Below are 16,470 nucleotides of genomic sequence, written 5' to 3' on the forward strand. Positions count from 1 at the left end.
GACAAAACCAGGACAAAGGTAGGCTCCAAATAAATCTCTATCCTAGTGCTTCCCCCGATCTCATCTCAGAGGTGCTGTCAGCAAAACTTACCCTCTGAGTTGACTTCTGACTGTGCCAGGATAGATTCATTAAACCCTGACAAGATCAAGTAGAAAGACGGCAAGTGGGAAAAAGGAGCAACCACAGAAAAACCCTGGATCGGCTGCAAATCCTGCGGTCTAATCCCTAAATAACAGCTGGACGTTATTGTCCTTCAGGATTGGAGACAAGGATTTTTCCATTCAGTTTTTTTCTGTTTTACTAAGTGTTGTGTGTATATCAAAAACAGAGTAATTGATGATGCTGTTACAATTTGTAAAATACTAAATAACTTCTATTTTCCACATCGCTTAATTCAGCTTTCCTTTTCTACCAGAGTTTCACCCAGAGTTTAAAGAGGAGAATATCACTGAAGAATATATTTTATTCCTGTGGTGTAACCTATGAAATAGTATCCAACATACCAAAGGTAAAGTATGTATTACTTTTTAAAAATATCGAAATGTGAGTATTGGAGAATGCGTTAAATCTCAAAACTTTTAAATCGTTTTCTCACCACCGTTTTGAGAAAAACGTTGTTCAGGTAAAAGTATTCTAATTGCCTTCTTGTCTCGTTAGGCAACAGAGGAGATTGAGGACCGGGAGACTCTGGCTCTCCTGGCAGCGAGGAGTGAGAACGAAGGCACAGCAGACGGGGAGACGTACATCGAGAAGTATACGCGAGGCGTGCTGCAGGTGGAGAACATCCTGAGCCTGGAACGGCTCCGGCAGGCAAGTAACTGCAGCATCTGGACCAGAGGGTGAGATCACCAGCCTTCACCCCAAATGGACAAAGATGAATGTATTTCCCAAACACCTTCTCTCTCAATCTATCAGAGAAGAAAAACTGGTAGAGAGTAGCCCTCTCATTAGACAAAATAGTTACTTTGACAAAATAGTAACACAAATTCAAATGACTACCTTTTATTGAATACCGCCTAAGTAATATTGGTACATTATTTCATTTAATCTTCAAGATAACCCTACAAGGTAAATACTGTCATAATTCCCATTTGTAAATGAGAAAACTGAGGCTGACAGAAGTTAGCCAACCTGCCCAAGGTGACCCAGCTAAGAAGGGGTACAAAGTTGGATGTAAACCCAGAAAGCTTGACTCCAAAGCCCACGTGCTTAACCACATATTCTCTCCCTAATTTTTGGACCCAGATTAACTTCTGTGGCAAAAGCAGGATATTCAGGTGAAAATAATCCACTAGGTAGTGGAACTGCACAGGAGATGTCATTCAGTCGAGGCAGTAGCTGAAGTTATGGAAAGTGTGCTTTGAACAACAAGAGGACTAAGATTGGCGTTTGTCAGAAGAATCTTCCTTTAGTCCCACCTAAACTGCTGCACGAGTGAAACACAAGCAGCATAAAAGTTGATTGTAATTTCCCAAGTGAGATATATAGTTAGTGGTATTTCATCCATGTTTTCTCTGCCCACCTATATAAAAGTCCACAACATAAATGTCTTTAGTTCTGAAGTTTTCCTGGTTTTAGTTATGAGGAATGCTTTTGATAAATTAAGCAAAAAAAAAAAAAAAAAAAGGATACAATACGATTACAGTTTTGTAAATATGGGGGGAGAGGGAGTGCAGGATTGAAATGATCTTTATTTCTATACTTTCTAAATCCTCCGCAATAAACATATATTACTTTTGTCATCAGAGGAAGAAAAATAAATGTCCTTTTCAAATTTGCAGGCAGTCACGGTCAAAGAAGCGCTTTCCACCAAAGCTCGGCACCTGCGGCGAAGCCTCAGCACACCAAATGTTCATAATGTGAGCTCACCCGCGAGGGGCTGCCGCCCGCGTGACGCATCTCAGGGTTTGGGGTGCAGCAAGTCAGGGGACCTCCGGTCGGGGTTTACAGGTGGGGATAGAACATTCGGCACCAGTGTGGGCATCCCAAGGTGCCAGGCCCACTCCTCTTTTCTAGTGAAGCTTCCAGAGAGCCCTTACGTGTCACGTGCCTGGGCTCTTAGTGGAATCTTGCAAATTTCTCTCCATAAAGTTATGTCCTTGAAAGACGTTTTTTGAGATGTAAATAGAATGTAGTTGGTTTAGGGATGGTCGAGTCAGGTAGAAACCTGCTGGCAGAGCTGCTGAGTGCTGCTCTTGAGCCTGTCTACGTACCCCCTTCTAGCTGCCCCAGTGGATCTTACTGTGCTGCCCATCAGGGTGATAGGGCACCAGACTCCTCCGTAGAGACCCTTCCATAGCGCCTGGTCTTTATTTTGATTACCTTCCTCAACCATTCCATAGAGGAAATCCAACTGACAGAAGCTACGTCCACTGGAGGGGAGCGTTGTCATGGGAAGAAAGGACAGAGCAGTACGCGGACCACTGCAAAGTAGCCTCTTTCCAGGAGCAGCAGAAAGTCAGATCCTCTCAAGGAAAACTGTTACTTGCCTTCCCGTTCTCAAGAATTGTCAGATAATGATTAAACACACAGTAAACGCTTATGAAAGCTGTCTTAACAGTAGTCCGAAAAGCAAATCCCTACAATCACTTTCATGCAGATTACTTCTGACCACAGTTCAGTTCTTAAAATTGATAATAGGAGACTCATATAGTTGTAAATTGAAAAAAGTCTTCTAATTAATTTAGGCGTCAAAGAAGAGATCATAATGGAAATTAGGATGTATTTAGAACTGAATGATAATAAAAAATGGTACATATATCAACAGTTGAGGGATGCAGTTAAAGTGGTACTTAGAGGGAAATCCTTGGCCCTAAGTTTCCTGTTATTCCATTTATACTGCAGAATACTAGATGGTAGAGAAAATGAAAGAGCTAGAGCTATTGTTAGGAAATTTATAGATCTTATATTATAAATGTTATTAAAATATTAATTATATTAAAAATAATGAGGAAAACATATATTTTTAAAAGTAAGGAAACACCACCTATGAAGTATTCTACCCCTCCAAAAAAATTGAACCTAAGTGTGGTCAAGACTGTAGATCTAACTACTAATATTTACAGGGGACAGAGGAAAATGTTAAGTGATACCACAGGGATTCATTTAACAAAATCCAGACTGTGGGAAACGTTACAGGAAAAAAATGATCTAGAGAAAAGGGAAAGCTTGTAAATTAAAAATGACTTACAAGATATATCATCCAGTTGCAGTATATTAACTATCTTGATCCTGATTCAAAATTAACTGTGATAATGTTTATAGACATTTGACCACTAATGGGACATCTGATGCTATTTAGGAATCACTTAATTTTTTTAAGATGTGATAATGGTATTATGGTTTTAAAAAGGGCGTAGGAATTTCTTATCTTTTAGAGATTCATAAAGAAATATTTATGGATAAAAATATTTTAAGTTAGAAAAAGAAAATCAGAATATTTTTAAAGAGGGTAATGATAAATATTAGAGCAGAATTATAATAAATTCAAATAAATAAGGAAATAATAAATATTAGAAGAAAGAAAGAGGGAAGGAGAAGGTCATAACAGCCTTCAACTGTATTTGTGATATTTTATTTAGTTAGTTACGTTAAATATATAAACCACATTGATAAAACCATTCATCCCTTACAGGTCTCTTCTAGTCGACCAGACCTTTCTGGCTTTGACGATGATGATAAGGTGTGTACCCATGGGCATGGCCAGGTTATTAGTAGAATCTGAGTCTGGAAAGTTAGGATATATTGGTGTTTTTAAGATCTCTGGACTTCCCACCTTAACCTGATGCAGATCATTGTCTCTACATGTCCATTTCCAAGTTCAAATACTGGATGTGAAATTGCTGTGCACTCTGAGTGTTACATTGTTACTTAGCATGACACCTTCCATATCAGGATCATATGACACATAATTGAATAAATATCTGTGTGTTTATGGGTCTAACTCTAAATGACCTAAGAAGGTATTACATCCACCACAGCAAAATCAAAATTATTTCAAATGCGGAAAATTAGGACCTTGAAATTAAGGACATTTTACAGTGTTCTCATATTCAAATATTTCTTTAACATATATTGTATGTAAATTACTATTCTAGGGACAGTAGATGATTCAAAAAGTATAAACACAGATTATGTCTTCAAGAAGTTTAAAATCTTGTCCTTGGAGATAGACATCTCCTGAGAAGTTGGAGTAGGATTAACTAAGTTTATATGATATAAAGGAGGAGGTTTCTCCCTTTACTATACCAATATCTTATGCCAGCTTGAAACTTTTAAATCTCAAGTATATGTAGAGTAATCGTACCACCAGGTTTGCCTGGGGAAGTTCAAGCTTATGCCTACTACCCAGGAAAAATATCGGTGGAACTGTTTTACTCTCAAAAGTGTTGTTGTTTGGTCTTTAAATTATTTATTCACTCCAGGTATACCTTGGGTATGATAGCACTTGTCATATTGTTCAGTACTTTTCTACATGTTAGATCTATTTAATAATAAAAATGAATGAAGAGCACATACTGCCATTAAAAAATAGAAAACAACCCTCAAATCAGGCTTCATTTCTCTCTCTCTCTCTCTCTCTCTCTCTCTCTCTTTGGTGCACTGCCTGGCACATGGGATCTTAGTTCCCTGACCAGGCATCAAACCTGTATCCCCTGCATTGGGAGTGCAGAGTCTTAACCACTGGACCACCAGGGAAGTCCCCATTTCTTAAGTCCCATTTTAGAGGGACTTAATTACGGTTAACCCATGTTTCTACCTTGTAGGGTTGGCCAGAGAACCAGTTAGACATGTCTGACTACAGCCCCAGTTACCAGGATGTATCGTGTTATGGAACTTTGCCCAGGGATTCACCTCGAAGGAGTAAAGAAGGTAGTAGTGAGATTTTTTCCGTGTTATTTCTTTATAATTTCTTAGGAAAGGCATGGGGGGAAATTTTTTTATAGATGACATATAATATGGTAGGAAACTGAAATTCTAGTTTGCTGGATGATCCAAAACTGTCTTCTTGAATAGAACATATCCTGTTCACTTTTTTGTTTTGCTTTGTATACATTATATCATCCAATTAATAATAGGCTTTTTGTGCAACACTTGTAATTTTCAAATCACATTTCATGTATCATTTCCTGATTTTGAAGTCAGTTTTGAGACACACATATCTTATTACGTTACGGTTAGATTTCATTCTTTACCAAAAGAATATCCACCTCCGTCATGTTTTTGTGCTGGAATCAAAGTATATTTTAGGAGAACATGTCTCTGGTCCCTAAGGAAATTTCAAAACTGATACCAGAAATGAATTTGATGACAACATTATTACCTAAATATAATATATAATCTCCCAATGCCCTGAAGGGAACAGCATTCTTAGGATATGTAAATCGGCTCTGTTACCTTACTTATCCCTTATATTTTACCTACTGTGTGCCATTGTACCAGTGAATTGAGGAGAAAATATAGAAGGAGAAAGAGAAGCCCAAAAAGGTAAGAAATGAGTAAAAGCAAGAAAGAAGAATCGTCCTTCTTAGTCATATGGAGCAGGGTGGCTTGAGGGAAAAGTGACTTGCAAGAAGACTTACACAGTGCTCACTCACTGGGTATGTATTGAGCCTGTCCTTGCTGTATGCAGTGACAGATGCCGAGATCTTAAAATCCAACTGTGGACATGTACATAGAAAATAATAAGTTAGGAAATGATAAAATGCCAAAATGCATGTATAGTTTATAAGGGCTCTGAGAATTCGGAGAGAGAGAGAATCAGCATGGGGGCTTCCCTGGTGGCGCAGTGGTTGAGAATCCGCCTGCCAGTGCAGAGGACACGGGTTCGAGCCCTGGTCCGGGAAGATCCCACATGCCGCAGAGCAGCTAAGCCCATGCGCCACAACTACTGAGCCTGTGCTCTAGAGCCCGTGAGCCACAACTGATGAGCCTGCATGCCACAACTACTGAAGCCCATGTGCCTAGAGCCCGTGCTCTGCAACAAGAGAAGCCCCCGCTCGCCGCAACTAGAGAAAGCCCACACGCAGCAACAAAGACCCAACGCAGCCATAAATAAATAAACAAACTAATAAATAAAAAGTTTTTAAAAAAAGAAAATCAGCATGAGTTGAAATTGGTCTGTTAAGTAATGCTTAAGCTGGATCTTGAAAAGAAGGTAGAAAATTTGGTTTCTGATTTCTTTGCTGCTGTCCAGCCCTTTGATGACTCTTTGTAACTTTGTAGATACATCTGCATTTTTGCCTACCTCCGTTTTATGCTCAGCCAAGTACAGTCATCTCTGAGGATCCACGGGGGACTGGTTCCAGGAGCCCCCGTGTATACCAAAACACCCCGAGACTATGGAGTGCCGACTGTAGATTTATTGAGAAAAAGGAAAAGCAGAGAGAGCATTTCATTCAGAAAGCATAGCATGAACAGCATATAAGTGGACCCACGCAGTTCAAACCTGAGATGTTCAAGGGTCAACTGTACTCACATACTAATCTCTTTGTTACGCCAGATATTCCTCTGGCTCGGTCACTGCCTCGCTTCTTGTGTGTTGGTGCCCTGTGCCCGTCAACCCATGCCTTTTGTCTTCCCCAGGTTGTACGTCAGAGAATCCTCATGCCTTAACAGTCAGCCCTTTTAAAGCATTCTCACCTCAGCCACCAAAGTTTTTCAAGCCCTTAATGCCTGTAAAAGAAGAGTATAAGAAAAGGATGGCGCTTGAAGCAAGGCCTCTTCTAAGCCAGGAGGTAAATGCTTGACTTGTCTGTACCATGTACAATAGAATGGACGTGTTATGCCTGTGGAGAAGGAACGCTGTGCATTAACAAAGTCAGATGCCACGTGTTGACATGTGTGGGCTATCACTCCATGGTTCCTGTTCTGGAGTAAACATCTCTTTCTCAAGCACACAGGGTCATGGTAGAGTGTTTTGTTTGTTGTTACTGCTGTTGTTTTCTTTGTGTTTATGGCTTTTTTCAGAGTATTTATTTCAAGTGAGAAAGAGATGTCTCCTAGGTGTTTTGAAAATATGAAAGGCATTTTTTTTGATTTGATAAATTTGGTTATGCTATTTGCCATAGAATTTGTGTAGTCTTGTCAGATTTCATCAGTAGTTTGACTCAAGCCTGCACAGTTGTTGGCTGCACTACTCACATGTAATACAAGTGTTTGCATTGCTTTTCTAACGTGCACGTACTTAACGTGTATGTCGGCCGTCGTTGTCTTCTGTGTGTGATGCATCTGTGTGTCTTAACCTTTGCAGAGCATGTCTCCACCTCAGGCACATAACCCTGGCTGCATTGTGCCCTCGGGAAGCAATGGCAGCAGCATGCCTGTAGAACACAATAGCAAACGTGGGAAGAAGATTGTAAGTCCTGGAACCATTTCTGTCCTATTGCCTGGTGGTGGGTTTAAGGCCCTTTCACAGACAGTCATCCAAATACTTAAGAAGAAATTAAGATCTGTATTGAGTCTTGGCTTTTTTTTTTAAAACACGTGATCATCGGTAATGAAATTTTGCATGGTTGTGGCCGTGACCTGTGATTTTTCTAAGTGTTCCTTCTATTTATTTACTTATTATTATTTTGCTTAGTGTAAAGGAAAAAGCCACTTTTAATGATTCTTATCTTTAAAAAGCGTAACACAGAGATCACTTTAACTAATAATGAATCTTTCTAATGAGCCTGTGCATATTGCCCAGATTCTGAAGTTAATCTACATAGAGGAATTGCACTTACTTGGAGTAAGTATTCTTTCGTTTAGCTGTGGGTGTTTGAGAGCTTTTTTTGTGTTGCCTGATGCTATTGTCAAGATTACCCTGTAGTTTGTAGCCTCTCCACCATCCATCACTGCCCATCCTCATCATCTGTACCTCTCAGGTAGCCTCTTTTAATTTGCTGGCAAACTAGATTCCAGCTCCCTCGGTGTCAGTCCTGCTTTCAGGAGGGCTTACCTGTATTTTACCACTGGTAGGTTGAAACTCTACCTGAAAAACCTCATTCCCTAGCACTGGGTCTTCACATTTCAAATTGGAGAGTTTTTAAAACGCTATGTACCAGGCACTTGGGATCATAAGCGATACCTCAGTTCAAAAATGCAAGTGTGTATTCCCATGCCTGGAAAGAATTCTCTGATGCTGTGTCTCAGCTTTCCCTCTCCTGTGGTTTCCTACGCTTTCCCTCTCCTGTGGTTTCCTACGCTTTGGGTGCAGCTTGGAGCTGGAGTGGGCTGCTTGGTGTTCACACCCGCATGCAGTCTGCTCTGTGGGCAGAGTGTGGGCCCTTTCCTTTCCCAGCTGCACCATGTCAGACTCATTCCGAAGGGTCATCAGCATGAGGTCTTTTAACCTCTAGGTTCTAGAACATGCTGCAAATGCACACTGTGTGAAGCTGACTGGAACTTGACCCGGACATGTAGCTGGCCAGGCTCCTGCATGCTTGGAGCACTAGGGGATCTTAAGAAATGACCTTCTCACTCTTCCTGTCCATGGAGGAAAGAAGGAAAGGCATCATCTCCCCCACACTGTCTCTGTGTCCTCCCTGTCCTTCTCTCCCAAAGTCCCCCTCGCCCCCCAGTCCCTGCTGGAGAAGAGCCTACACGCCAACAGCTGCCCCTCACCCCCCCCAATCTTAGTGAGCTCTTCAGTCACATACGTGACCTCCCCCTGCTTAATTAATAAAGGCTTCAGCATGGGCTAAAAAGGCCAGGTGGCTAATCTATTACCCCTTCCATTCTCTGGCTTGTTGGTTCTGTCTGTTTATTGACGTGGTACCCATCACCATGCTGCACGGGCACTAAATTTTAACCTATTTTAACAGTACCTTTTGGTAGAGCACACCGTCAAGGGACTGCTGGATGGCCCTTCTGGGGCTGCCCAGCAGCTAGTCTCACTGTTCACAATTTGCATTATAGTTATTTTCTTTACTTTCCTTTTATTATTTTAAAATAAAACCCATCTCAGGACTTTTAGCTAGCAGAGGGTAGAATGGAACCAGATTCTCTTGGAAAAACCCAGGAAGTTTTGAGCAGCAGTTAGATTCTGTGTGATCAGACACAACATGAAACCCACTAAGCAGGGTTTGATGGAACCATTTTTCTTGCTGCGATCTTACTTGAGAGACCTGCCTCTACTCTCCTTAGAAATCTAGCGCACTGCACACTCTTCATCTCTGAAACTATTGAACTGTCTGATTTATTGCAGATAGCAGCTTTTCCAGGATGTTTTGGTAGATTATAAGAATATTACTTGCTTGATCTGAGGTTCTAGTCTCTCTTTTGGAAGATTTCATTTTATTTCTCTTCTTACAAATGGGTATAAACTGCTTTATTCCTGTGTTCCCTATTCACTTTCTTTCCTTTTCCACTCTTGGAAACTTAGAGGGCGAATCAATGGTTCAGTCTGATCAAAGGAGTTTGCAATCATTTTTGAGAAGTGATATTGGGACATTGTTCCTTTTATTTTGCAGCCCATCTAGTTACCAAAGAAACCTATCGTTTCACATAAAATACAGTAAATATAGCTGTGCTTAACTTTTTTTTTTTTTTTGGGCTTAAAACTACACACATTTATTCTCATGTAGCTCTGCGGCAGATGTCTGAAAAGAGTCTTTTTTTGTTTTTTCCTTTGTTGTCTCATCAATTTGGGAAGATAGATAAATACACTTTGTGTCTTCTGTGAATAAGATAAAAGCAACAGTATGCCTTTGGAGTCTCTCTTTTTAAGTCATGATGCAGACAGAAGAGCAGAAAGAAAGTCAGTTCTCCCTCTCTTGGGTCTTGCATAGACAGCATATGGTTTTTGTCTCTCGTTTTACAGAAGAGGAAACACGAGACTTGTTGAGTGATTTGCCCAAGGTCTCACACTTAACGAGAGCATCAGAACAAAAACCCCATCCCTTGGCAGAATTGGGCTGACTCCAGAGGCTCCCAAAGATAGTGCAGTTTCATTACCTGCTGCTGCTGTTTCTAAAAAGGGGCTGCCCTCCCCTTAGTACCATGGACAGAAGTACTGGAGACCCTTGGCTGATGGAGTCTTTTTGAAAACAGACCGTCTCTCTGAGGGACAACTGATTAGAGTGGGAGTGAAAATGACTTTAATCAGGTGAAAGTCACTCAGTAGGTCACTGTTTTTTTGGGTATTTTTAATTTTTAAAAAATTTATTTATTTTATTTTTGGCTGCGTTGGGTCTGCATTGCTGTGCACGGGCTTTCTCTAGTTGTGGTGAGCGGGGGCTACTCTTCGTTGCGGAGTGTGGGCTTCTCATTGCGGTGGCTTTTCTTGTTGCAGAGCACGGGCTCTAGGCGCGTGGGCTTCAGTAGTTGTGGCTTGCGGGCTCAGTAGTTGTGGCTCGCGGGCTCAGTAGTTGTGGCTCGCGGGCTCTAGAGCACAGGCTCAGCAGTTGTGGCTCACGGGCTTAGTTGCTCTGCAGCATGTGGGATCTTCCCAGACCAGGGCTTGAACCCGTGTCCCCTGCATTGGCAGGAGGACTCTTAACCACTGCGCCACCAGGGAAGTCCAGAAGGTCACTGTTTTAATGTGGGTTTTGATTCCTTCTTAAAATCAAAGTGTTTTGTCTATAGGTAAATATCAGCTGCATAAACTAAATCTCAAAAATCAAATCATGAATATTGTAGCTGTAGAGAAGCTTGAGAACTTGACTCCATGTCCCACTTTTAGGAAGAGTTTTCATTCTTTTTGTCCTTAAGACACAGTAGGAAGGTTCTTAGTTTAGTCTCCTTTAAAGTAAAATGATAAATAATGTTTCTGGTATAAAATGTTTATCTAATATATAAAATAGATAAACAGCAAGGTCCTACTGTATAGCACAGGGAACTATATTCAATACCTTGGGATAACCTATAGTGGAAAAGAATCTGAAAAAGAGTATATACTGTATAACTGAATCACTTTGCTGTACAACAGAAACTAACAGAACGTTGTAAATCAACTACACTTCAATTAAAAAATAAATAAAATGGGGCTTCCCTGGTGGCGCAGTGGTTGAGAATCCACCTGCCAGTGCAGGGGACACGGGTTCAAGTCCTGGTCCAGGAAGATCCCACATGCCGTGGAGCAACTAAGCCCGTGCGCCACAACTACTGAGCCTGTGCTCTAGAGCCTGCGAGCCACAACTACTGAAGCCCTAGAGCCCGTGCTCTGCAACAAGAGAAGCCACTGCAGTGAGAAGACCACGCACCGCAACAAAGAGTAGCCCCCGCTCGCCATGTGCAGCAATGAAGACCCAACACAGCCAAAAATAAATAAATTTATTTTTAGAAAAAAAAATTTTTTTAAATAATAATAAATAAAAGGTACAGAACCAAGCGATACTGTCTCCCCCCATCCCCCCCAAAAAAGTCTAACCAAATTCCCTTAAAATGCAATTTAAGCCAAGTAAGTCCTCTTTTCTCCTTGGAAGGCATAACTTCATAAACTTTCCATCTCCGTTTACATGTTGGAACATGATTCATCTCTACTCAGTTTTCTTTCTTCTGGAACTAGTTGTCCCCACTCCTTTAGCCTTTCTCTTTCGGTCACTGCCCTAACCTTAACCCCACCCCAAGTGCATAACTAGGTACTGATCCCTATTTGTTTTTGTAGACTCTTCAGTTTTACTAAGGTCATTCTAATCCTTTAGTGTATACCTATTTCTACACATTAAACTCATGCTTGAACATTTCCCTCAGCAAAGTTGTATTTTAGGATGACAGACCTGTCCTCAGTGTTAGGAAGAAGTAACTTCAGGCATAAAAGGAGGCCCCAAATTATAAATTCTCATCTTCAAATTTGGTTTTCCTTGCAACAGCTAACTTTTTAGTAATTAATTGCATCAGAGACTCTTGGGCTTGGGGATTATGTTTCTTTGCCAGCTTAAATTAGAAGGAAATATAAGAGAAACAAACACCTGAAATCCAATTTTGAGTCTAAACAAGTCAGGTAGAGAATCTAGAAAATATAGTGCAGGTTACTGATTCCGACAGTTCTGTCCAATTTTTGCTCCTTTACTAAACGTTTCCTCTCAACATTAGGGAGAGATCTCTCTACCCCACCCCCTTTTTAACAGTGCTATTTAATTAGAATACAGCTAAAGATAAGACAGAGAGGTTAGTGTTGCCAAAAATTTTGTTTTGCTGATTTCTGGAATTTTATCACTGATATTTGATAGTCACCTTTAATTAATAGACAAGGAATTAAGACTACTGTTGCTTTTAACTAATTTATATTCAAGCTATTTTAAAATCTAAAAAGAGTATTAAGCTATTTTTTAGGTATTTAGCATCTTATGAGATAGAAAAGAAAATATTGCTGTAAAATTCAGCAGATGAAATTTATGTTCATTCGTAAACTCCCATCTGCTCTATCCGTGGAGCGTGCTTTTCCTCACCCTCCCCAATCCTTCTTTCTCACCTCTTCTCTCTCTTTTTCTCTTTCTCTCTCGAAATGAGTAACGTTAATGTTTTGGTTCCAGGTCTTTACAGTTACTCTGTTGTTATACTGATGGAAATTTCATCCACCCAGCAGTGTCCAGGGTTATCCTTCGAGCAAGGACCACAGTCGTAACTCCCCAAGGGTAGGGACCATGCCTGTCTTTGCTCAGCATTGGTATTCCCAGTTCTTAGGACAATGACTGGCATGTAGAGGATGCTTGATGAATATTGTTGAATGAAAGTCAGGTTTTAAAAGAGAAAAGGAATAGTTGCAATGTCATCAGATGTATATGAGGTTAATTAGAAATGACTAGATAGTAATATCATTTATTTTTATTTGAAAATAAAATGCCCATGTGTTTTATATTGTTTTCCACCAAATTTAAAAGAATCATGCACTCAGGGAGAGAGATTGGAAGATGATAACAGCCACTCTTGCATATTTACCAATCTTTATAAACAGAATCCTAATGCTATTTGACAAAAGAGATTTTCATTTAACTCTCACTATCTTCCTCACTTTCTAGTCAAATCCTCTTCCATGCTTCTAAAAAATGCTAGAAAATAGTAATTGTCAGATTAATTCAGTATTTTACAGACTTACAATATTTAGTGTAATACTGAGAATGGATGTTGAAATCGCGTTCTTTTCCCTTTTGCCATTGGGGAATCTTTATTTACGGCCCTTCCTCCCCATAAAATAGCTCAGAAACGTTTTGCAAATCATCGTGTTTATCTGCACTTTGCTCCCCAAGGTGAGGATTGTAAGAACATATGAAACAGCAGCTCTTCTCTGCCTCTGGCTGTCCCTCTACTCATTTAATTAGAAAAGAGAACATCTCCAACTGAAAACTAATCATGAGGAACTAATTAAAAGTCTACTGCACTTCCTTCCATCCTTTCCTTTAAACCAGGGGAGGAAAGGTTTCTAATTATTAGTGAGTGAGCACAGAAGAAATAAATCTTTTCATCTTGGATGGTAATGGGTTCATGCTCACAGATCTCTGAGGATAATGTACCTTTGTCCAGGACAGTTGACAAGGTTTAACCAAACTCAGAAAACAAAAACAAAAAACACTAGAAACATGTGAAGGTGAATGCCTTTAACAGTAAAGTGTTTACAGCCTGTCTCAACAATGCAGTTGCTGTAAGAAGCTCGTGGCTGACTTTTGCTTCATTTCTGTAGGACTCTGAAGAGGAGGAAAACGATCTAGAAGCTCTTAACCGGAAGCTGATAAGTTCACAGCCTTACGTACCTGTGGAGTTTGCCGACTTCAGCGTTTACAATGCCAGCTTGGAGAACAGAGAGTGGTTTTCTTCTAAAGTCGATTTGACAAACTCAAAGGTCCTGGAGAAAGAAGTGTCCTGCAGCCCCACCACCAGCAGCATCACCAGTGGCTACTTTTCCCACAGTGCCTCCAATGCCACCCTGTCTGACATGGTGGTCCCTTCTAGTGACAGCTCAGATCAGCTGGCCCTTCAGACAAAGGATGCAGACTCCAGTGAGCATCCCGGAGCATCACTTGTGCATGACTTCAGACCATCCTCAAACAAAGAGTTGACAGAACTAGAAAGAGGCTTGGTAAAGGATAAGATAACTATGGTGCCACTCAAGGAAAACAGTGCCTTAGCCAAAGGGAGCCCATCATCCCAAAGCATCCCTGAGAAAAACTCCAAAACCTGCTGTAGGACCAGCTCATGTTCAGAACAAGATGCCTGCTCCAGCAAAAATGGCCAGCCGGCCAGGGAATTCTGCCCCAGGGAGGTGACCATAGAACACACCACAAACATCCTCGAGGACCATTCTTTCACAGAGTTTATGGGTGTGTCAGATGGGAGAGATTTTGATGGTTTGACAGATCCTTCTGCTGGAGAACTTCCGAGTAGGAGGAACCTACCAAATACAATGGACAGTAAGAGTGTCTCAGATGGGCCACAGGACCCTGGCCAGCTGTGTTCCTCAGCAAAGAGTGACCAGGTGATAAATTCCAGGGGCAGTCTTTCGGGTCCTGTGCTATCAATGGGCGCACCTAATTGTGCCCCAACTGCCAGAGGCCCTTCATCACAGTGACTTAGTAGGAGAGATTCATTCAGATGTTTCTGACAGGGACAATGGGCCCACTTGGGAACCAAGTTCACATGCTGCCCAGCTGGCTGACTATGGCGGAGCAAGTCTGCTGTCATAGTTTCCGAGTGGGGTTATGACATATGTAGGACCAGCATATGGGTTCATGTTGAATTAAGTGTTCACCTCGTTAAGGATCAGTCAATCTCGTGTTCACTCCCCGAGATGTTTAATTACGGGCTCTCCCAAGGTATCCTGGTAGCATCTACCATATTTCATCACATCTGTGATTTCTTTGATTATTAGATACGCTATTATTTTATGTATCATTAAAGCAAATACTTCCAATTAAACTATATCATATCAGCAGTTTCAGAGATGTTAAAAAGCACAGGGTGGTGGTGAGGGAGAGATGCATCACAGATTTGATAAAATACATCCATTTGGTGCCCATAGGATAAGAAATGCTTTGGGGAAGCATAGGTGAATTCCCTGAGCAATTTAAGTGTGGGCTTTGGAAGTTACCCAGGTTGGTTTATTACAGTGTTTAATTTTCGTATTGGAACAAAGTGGGTTTTTGCTAATATTCCTAAGGAAAATAGTGAATTATATAATTAAGAGTACCACCATCTCTTCCCATTCAGTGTCACTGTTTTGATCCCACACCCCAGCCATAGCTGTGTAAGGAGTATGGGAGCGCCAGTCTTAGCAAAACAAAAAGCTGACAGAATTAGAAAGCAGCTCAGTGAAGGAGCAGATAATCAGCGTGCCGTGCCGTCTGTCTCTCTGGGTTTTTTTTGTTTTGTTTTGTTTTTAACATCTTTATTGGAGTATAATTGCTTTACAATGGTGTGTTAGTTTCTGCTTTATAACAAAGTGAATCAGTTATACATATACATATGTTCCCATATCTCTTCCCTCTTGCGTCTCCCTCCCTGTTTTGCTGAGGAAGTTATCATCCCAGTTCGCTGGCTTCTTCCCCCAAGTCTTCCATACTAGCCCTTAAAATTTCAGTGTGTGGTCATTTATACAGCATATTCACAAATAAACTGCAAAAAACAAATAGTGGGGTCTCTTACAACTCAGAAACGACTTCTTTCCCCAACATAAGAATAAAATAAAGTTACTCATTACTGTTCTTGCAAGCTGAACAGTCATTTGTTTAAAAGTCTTCAGCTTCCTTTACACTGATTTTAAGCAGAATCTGCTTTGCTGGCCTACATGAGCCTTTTAGTCCTTCTTCCAAGAAGTCCAGGAAGAATGTGGTCCAGGGGTTAATTCTTCACCCTGGAACAGTGCTTCTCAAACCTAAATGTGCAATAGACCCACTGGGGGGTGTTGGGAGAAGATGCCTCTTAAAAATACGAATTCCCAGGAGTCGCTGCCCTGCACACCTAAGGTTTTGCTTCAGTCCCCGTTGGAGCGGGGCGAGGGGTGGTGTGGGGATAAGGTTTTCACAAACCCCTCTGCTGAAGGGATACAGGGTAGGGTGTCTGAGGGCTGCCCTGTTAGAAGCACGGCCTGGCCCGCAGAAGGGGGAAGAGGGGCAGCAAACTCCCCCTCACCCCTGCCTTGTTTCGTTGCCTGGATTATTTAGAACCCAGTAACAGGAACACTACCTGATTTTTGCTTTCGAAAGTTTCCAGAATAGAATAGTGTGTCCCTGCCAAAGGTCTTGGTTTAAAAGTGGAGTTTACAAAAAACGTTTGTTGTATCAGGGTAATGTGGGACTATGGTGGGTTTTTTCTTTTTTTAAAAATTGCTTTCGTATTTTTGTTATCTTGGTTTTAATTTGTTTTGACAGTGTTAAAAGTCTGAGCACTTTTTAAGCACTCAGGTTTGACTTCTGTTCTCACCCTGGTATGACTTAGAGTGTAGACCCAGCAATAACATTTTTTTTTTTTTACTTTAACTTTAGGTCTTGCTGTCTGTCATTACTTTTCTTAGAATCTTCAGCCTTGGAGCTGGGTTCGTCCCTTGTGTAGAG

The 16,470-nt window shown here is 41.0% G+C and overlaps 1 protein-coding gene across 1 annotated transcript in view; it reads left to right on the forward strand.

Moving 5' to 3' along the window:
• Positions 1 to 16,251, forward strand: part of KIF13A (kinesin family member 13A) — a 215,431-nt gene extending 199,180 nt beyond the window's left edge. The window contains 9 exon segments of the mRNA XM_060163623.1: positions 417 to 509; positions 659 to 815; positions 1,787 to 1,860; positions 3,636 to 3,683; positions 4,768 to 4,873; positions 6,587 to 6,738; positions 7,254 to 7,358; positions 13,605 to 14,402; positions 14,404 to 16,251. Of these exon segments, the coding sequence (XP_060019606.1) occupies positions 417 to 509; positions 659 to 815; positions 1,787 to 1,860; positions 3,636 to 3,683; positions 4,768 to 4,873; positions 6,587 to 6,738; positions 7,254 to 7,358; positions 13,605 to 14,402; positions 14,404 to 14,604 (1,734 nt within the window). The 3' untranslated portion in view covers positions 14,605 to 16,251.
• The last annotated feature ends 219 nt before the right edge of the window (positions 16,252 to 16,470 follow it).

This window comes from Lagenorhynchus albirostris, chromosome 10 (assembly GCF_949774975.1).
Source record: "Lagenorhynchus albirostris chromosome 10, mLagAlb1.1, whole genome shotgun sequence".
Classification (NCBI taxonomy): Eukaryota; Metazoa; Chordata; class Mammalia; order Artiodactyla; family Delphinidae; genus Lagenorhynchus; species Lagenorhynchus albirostris.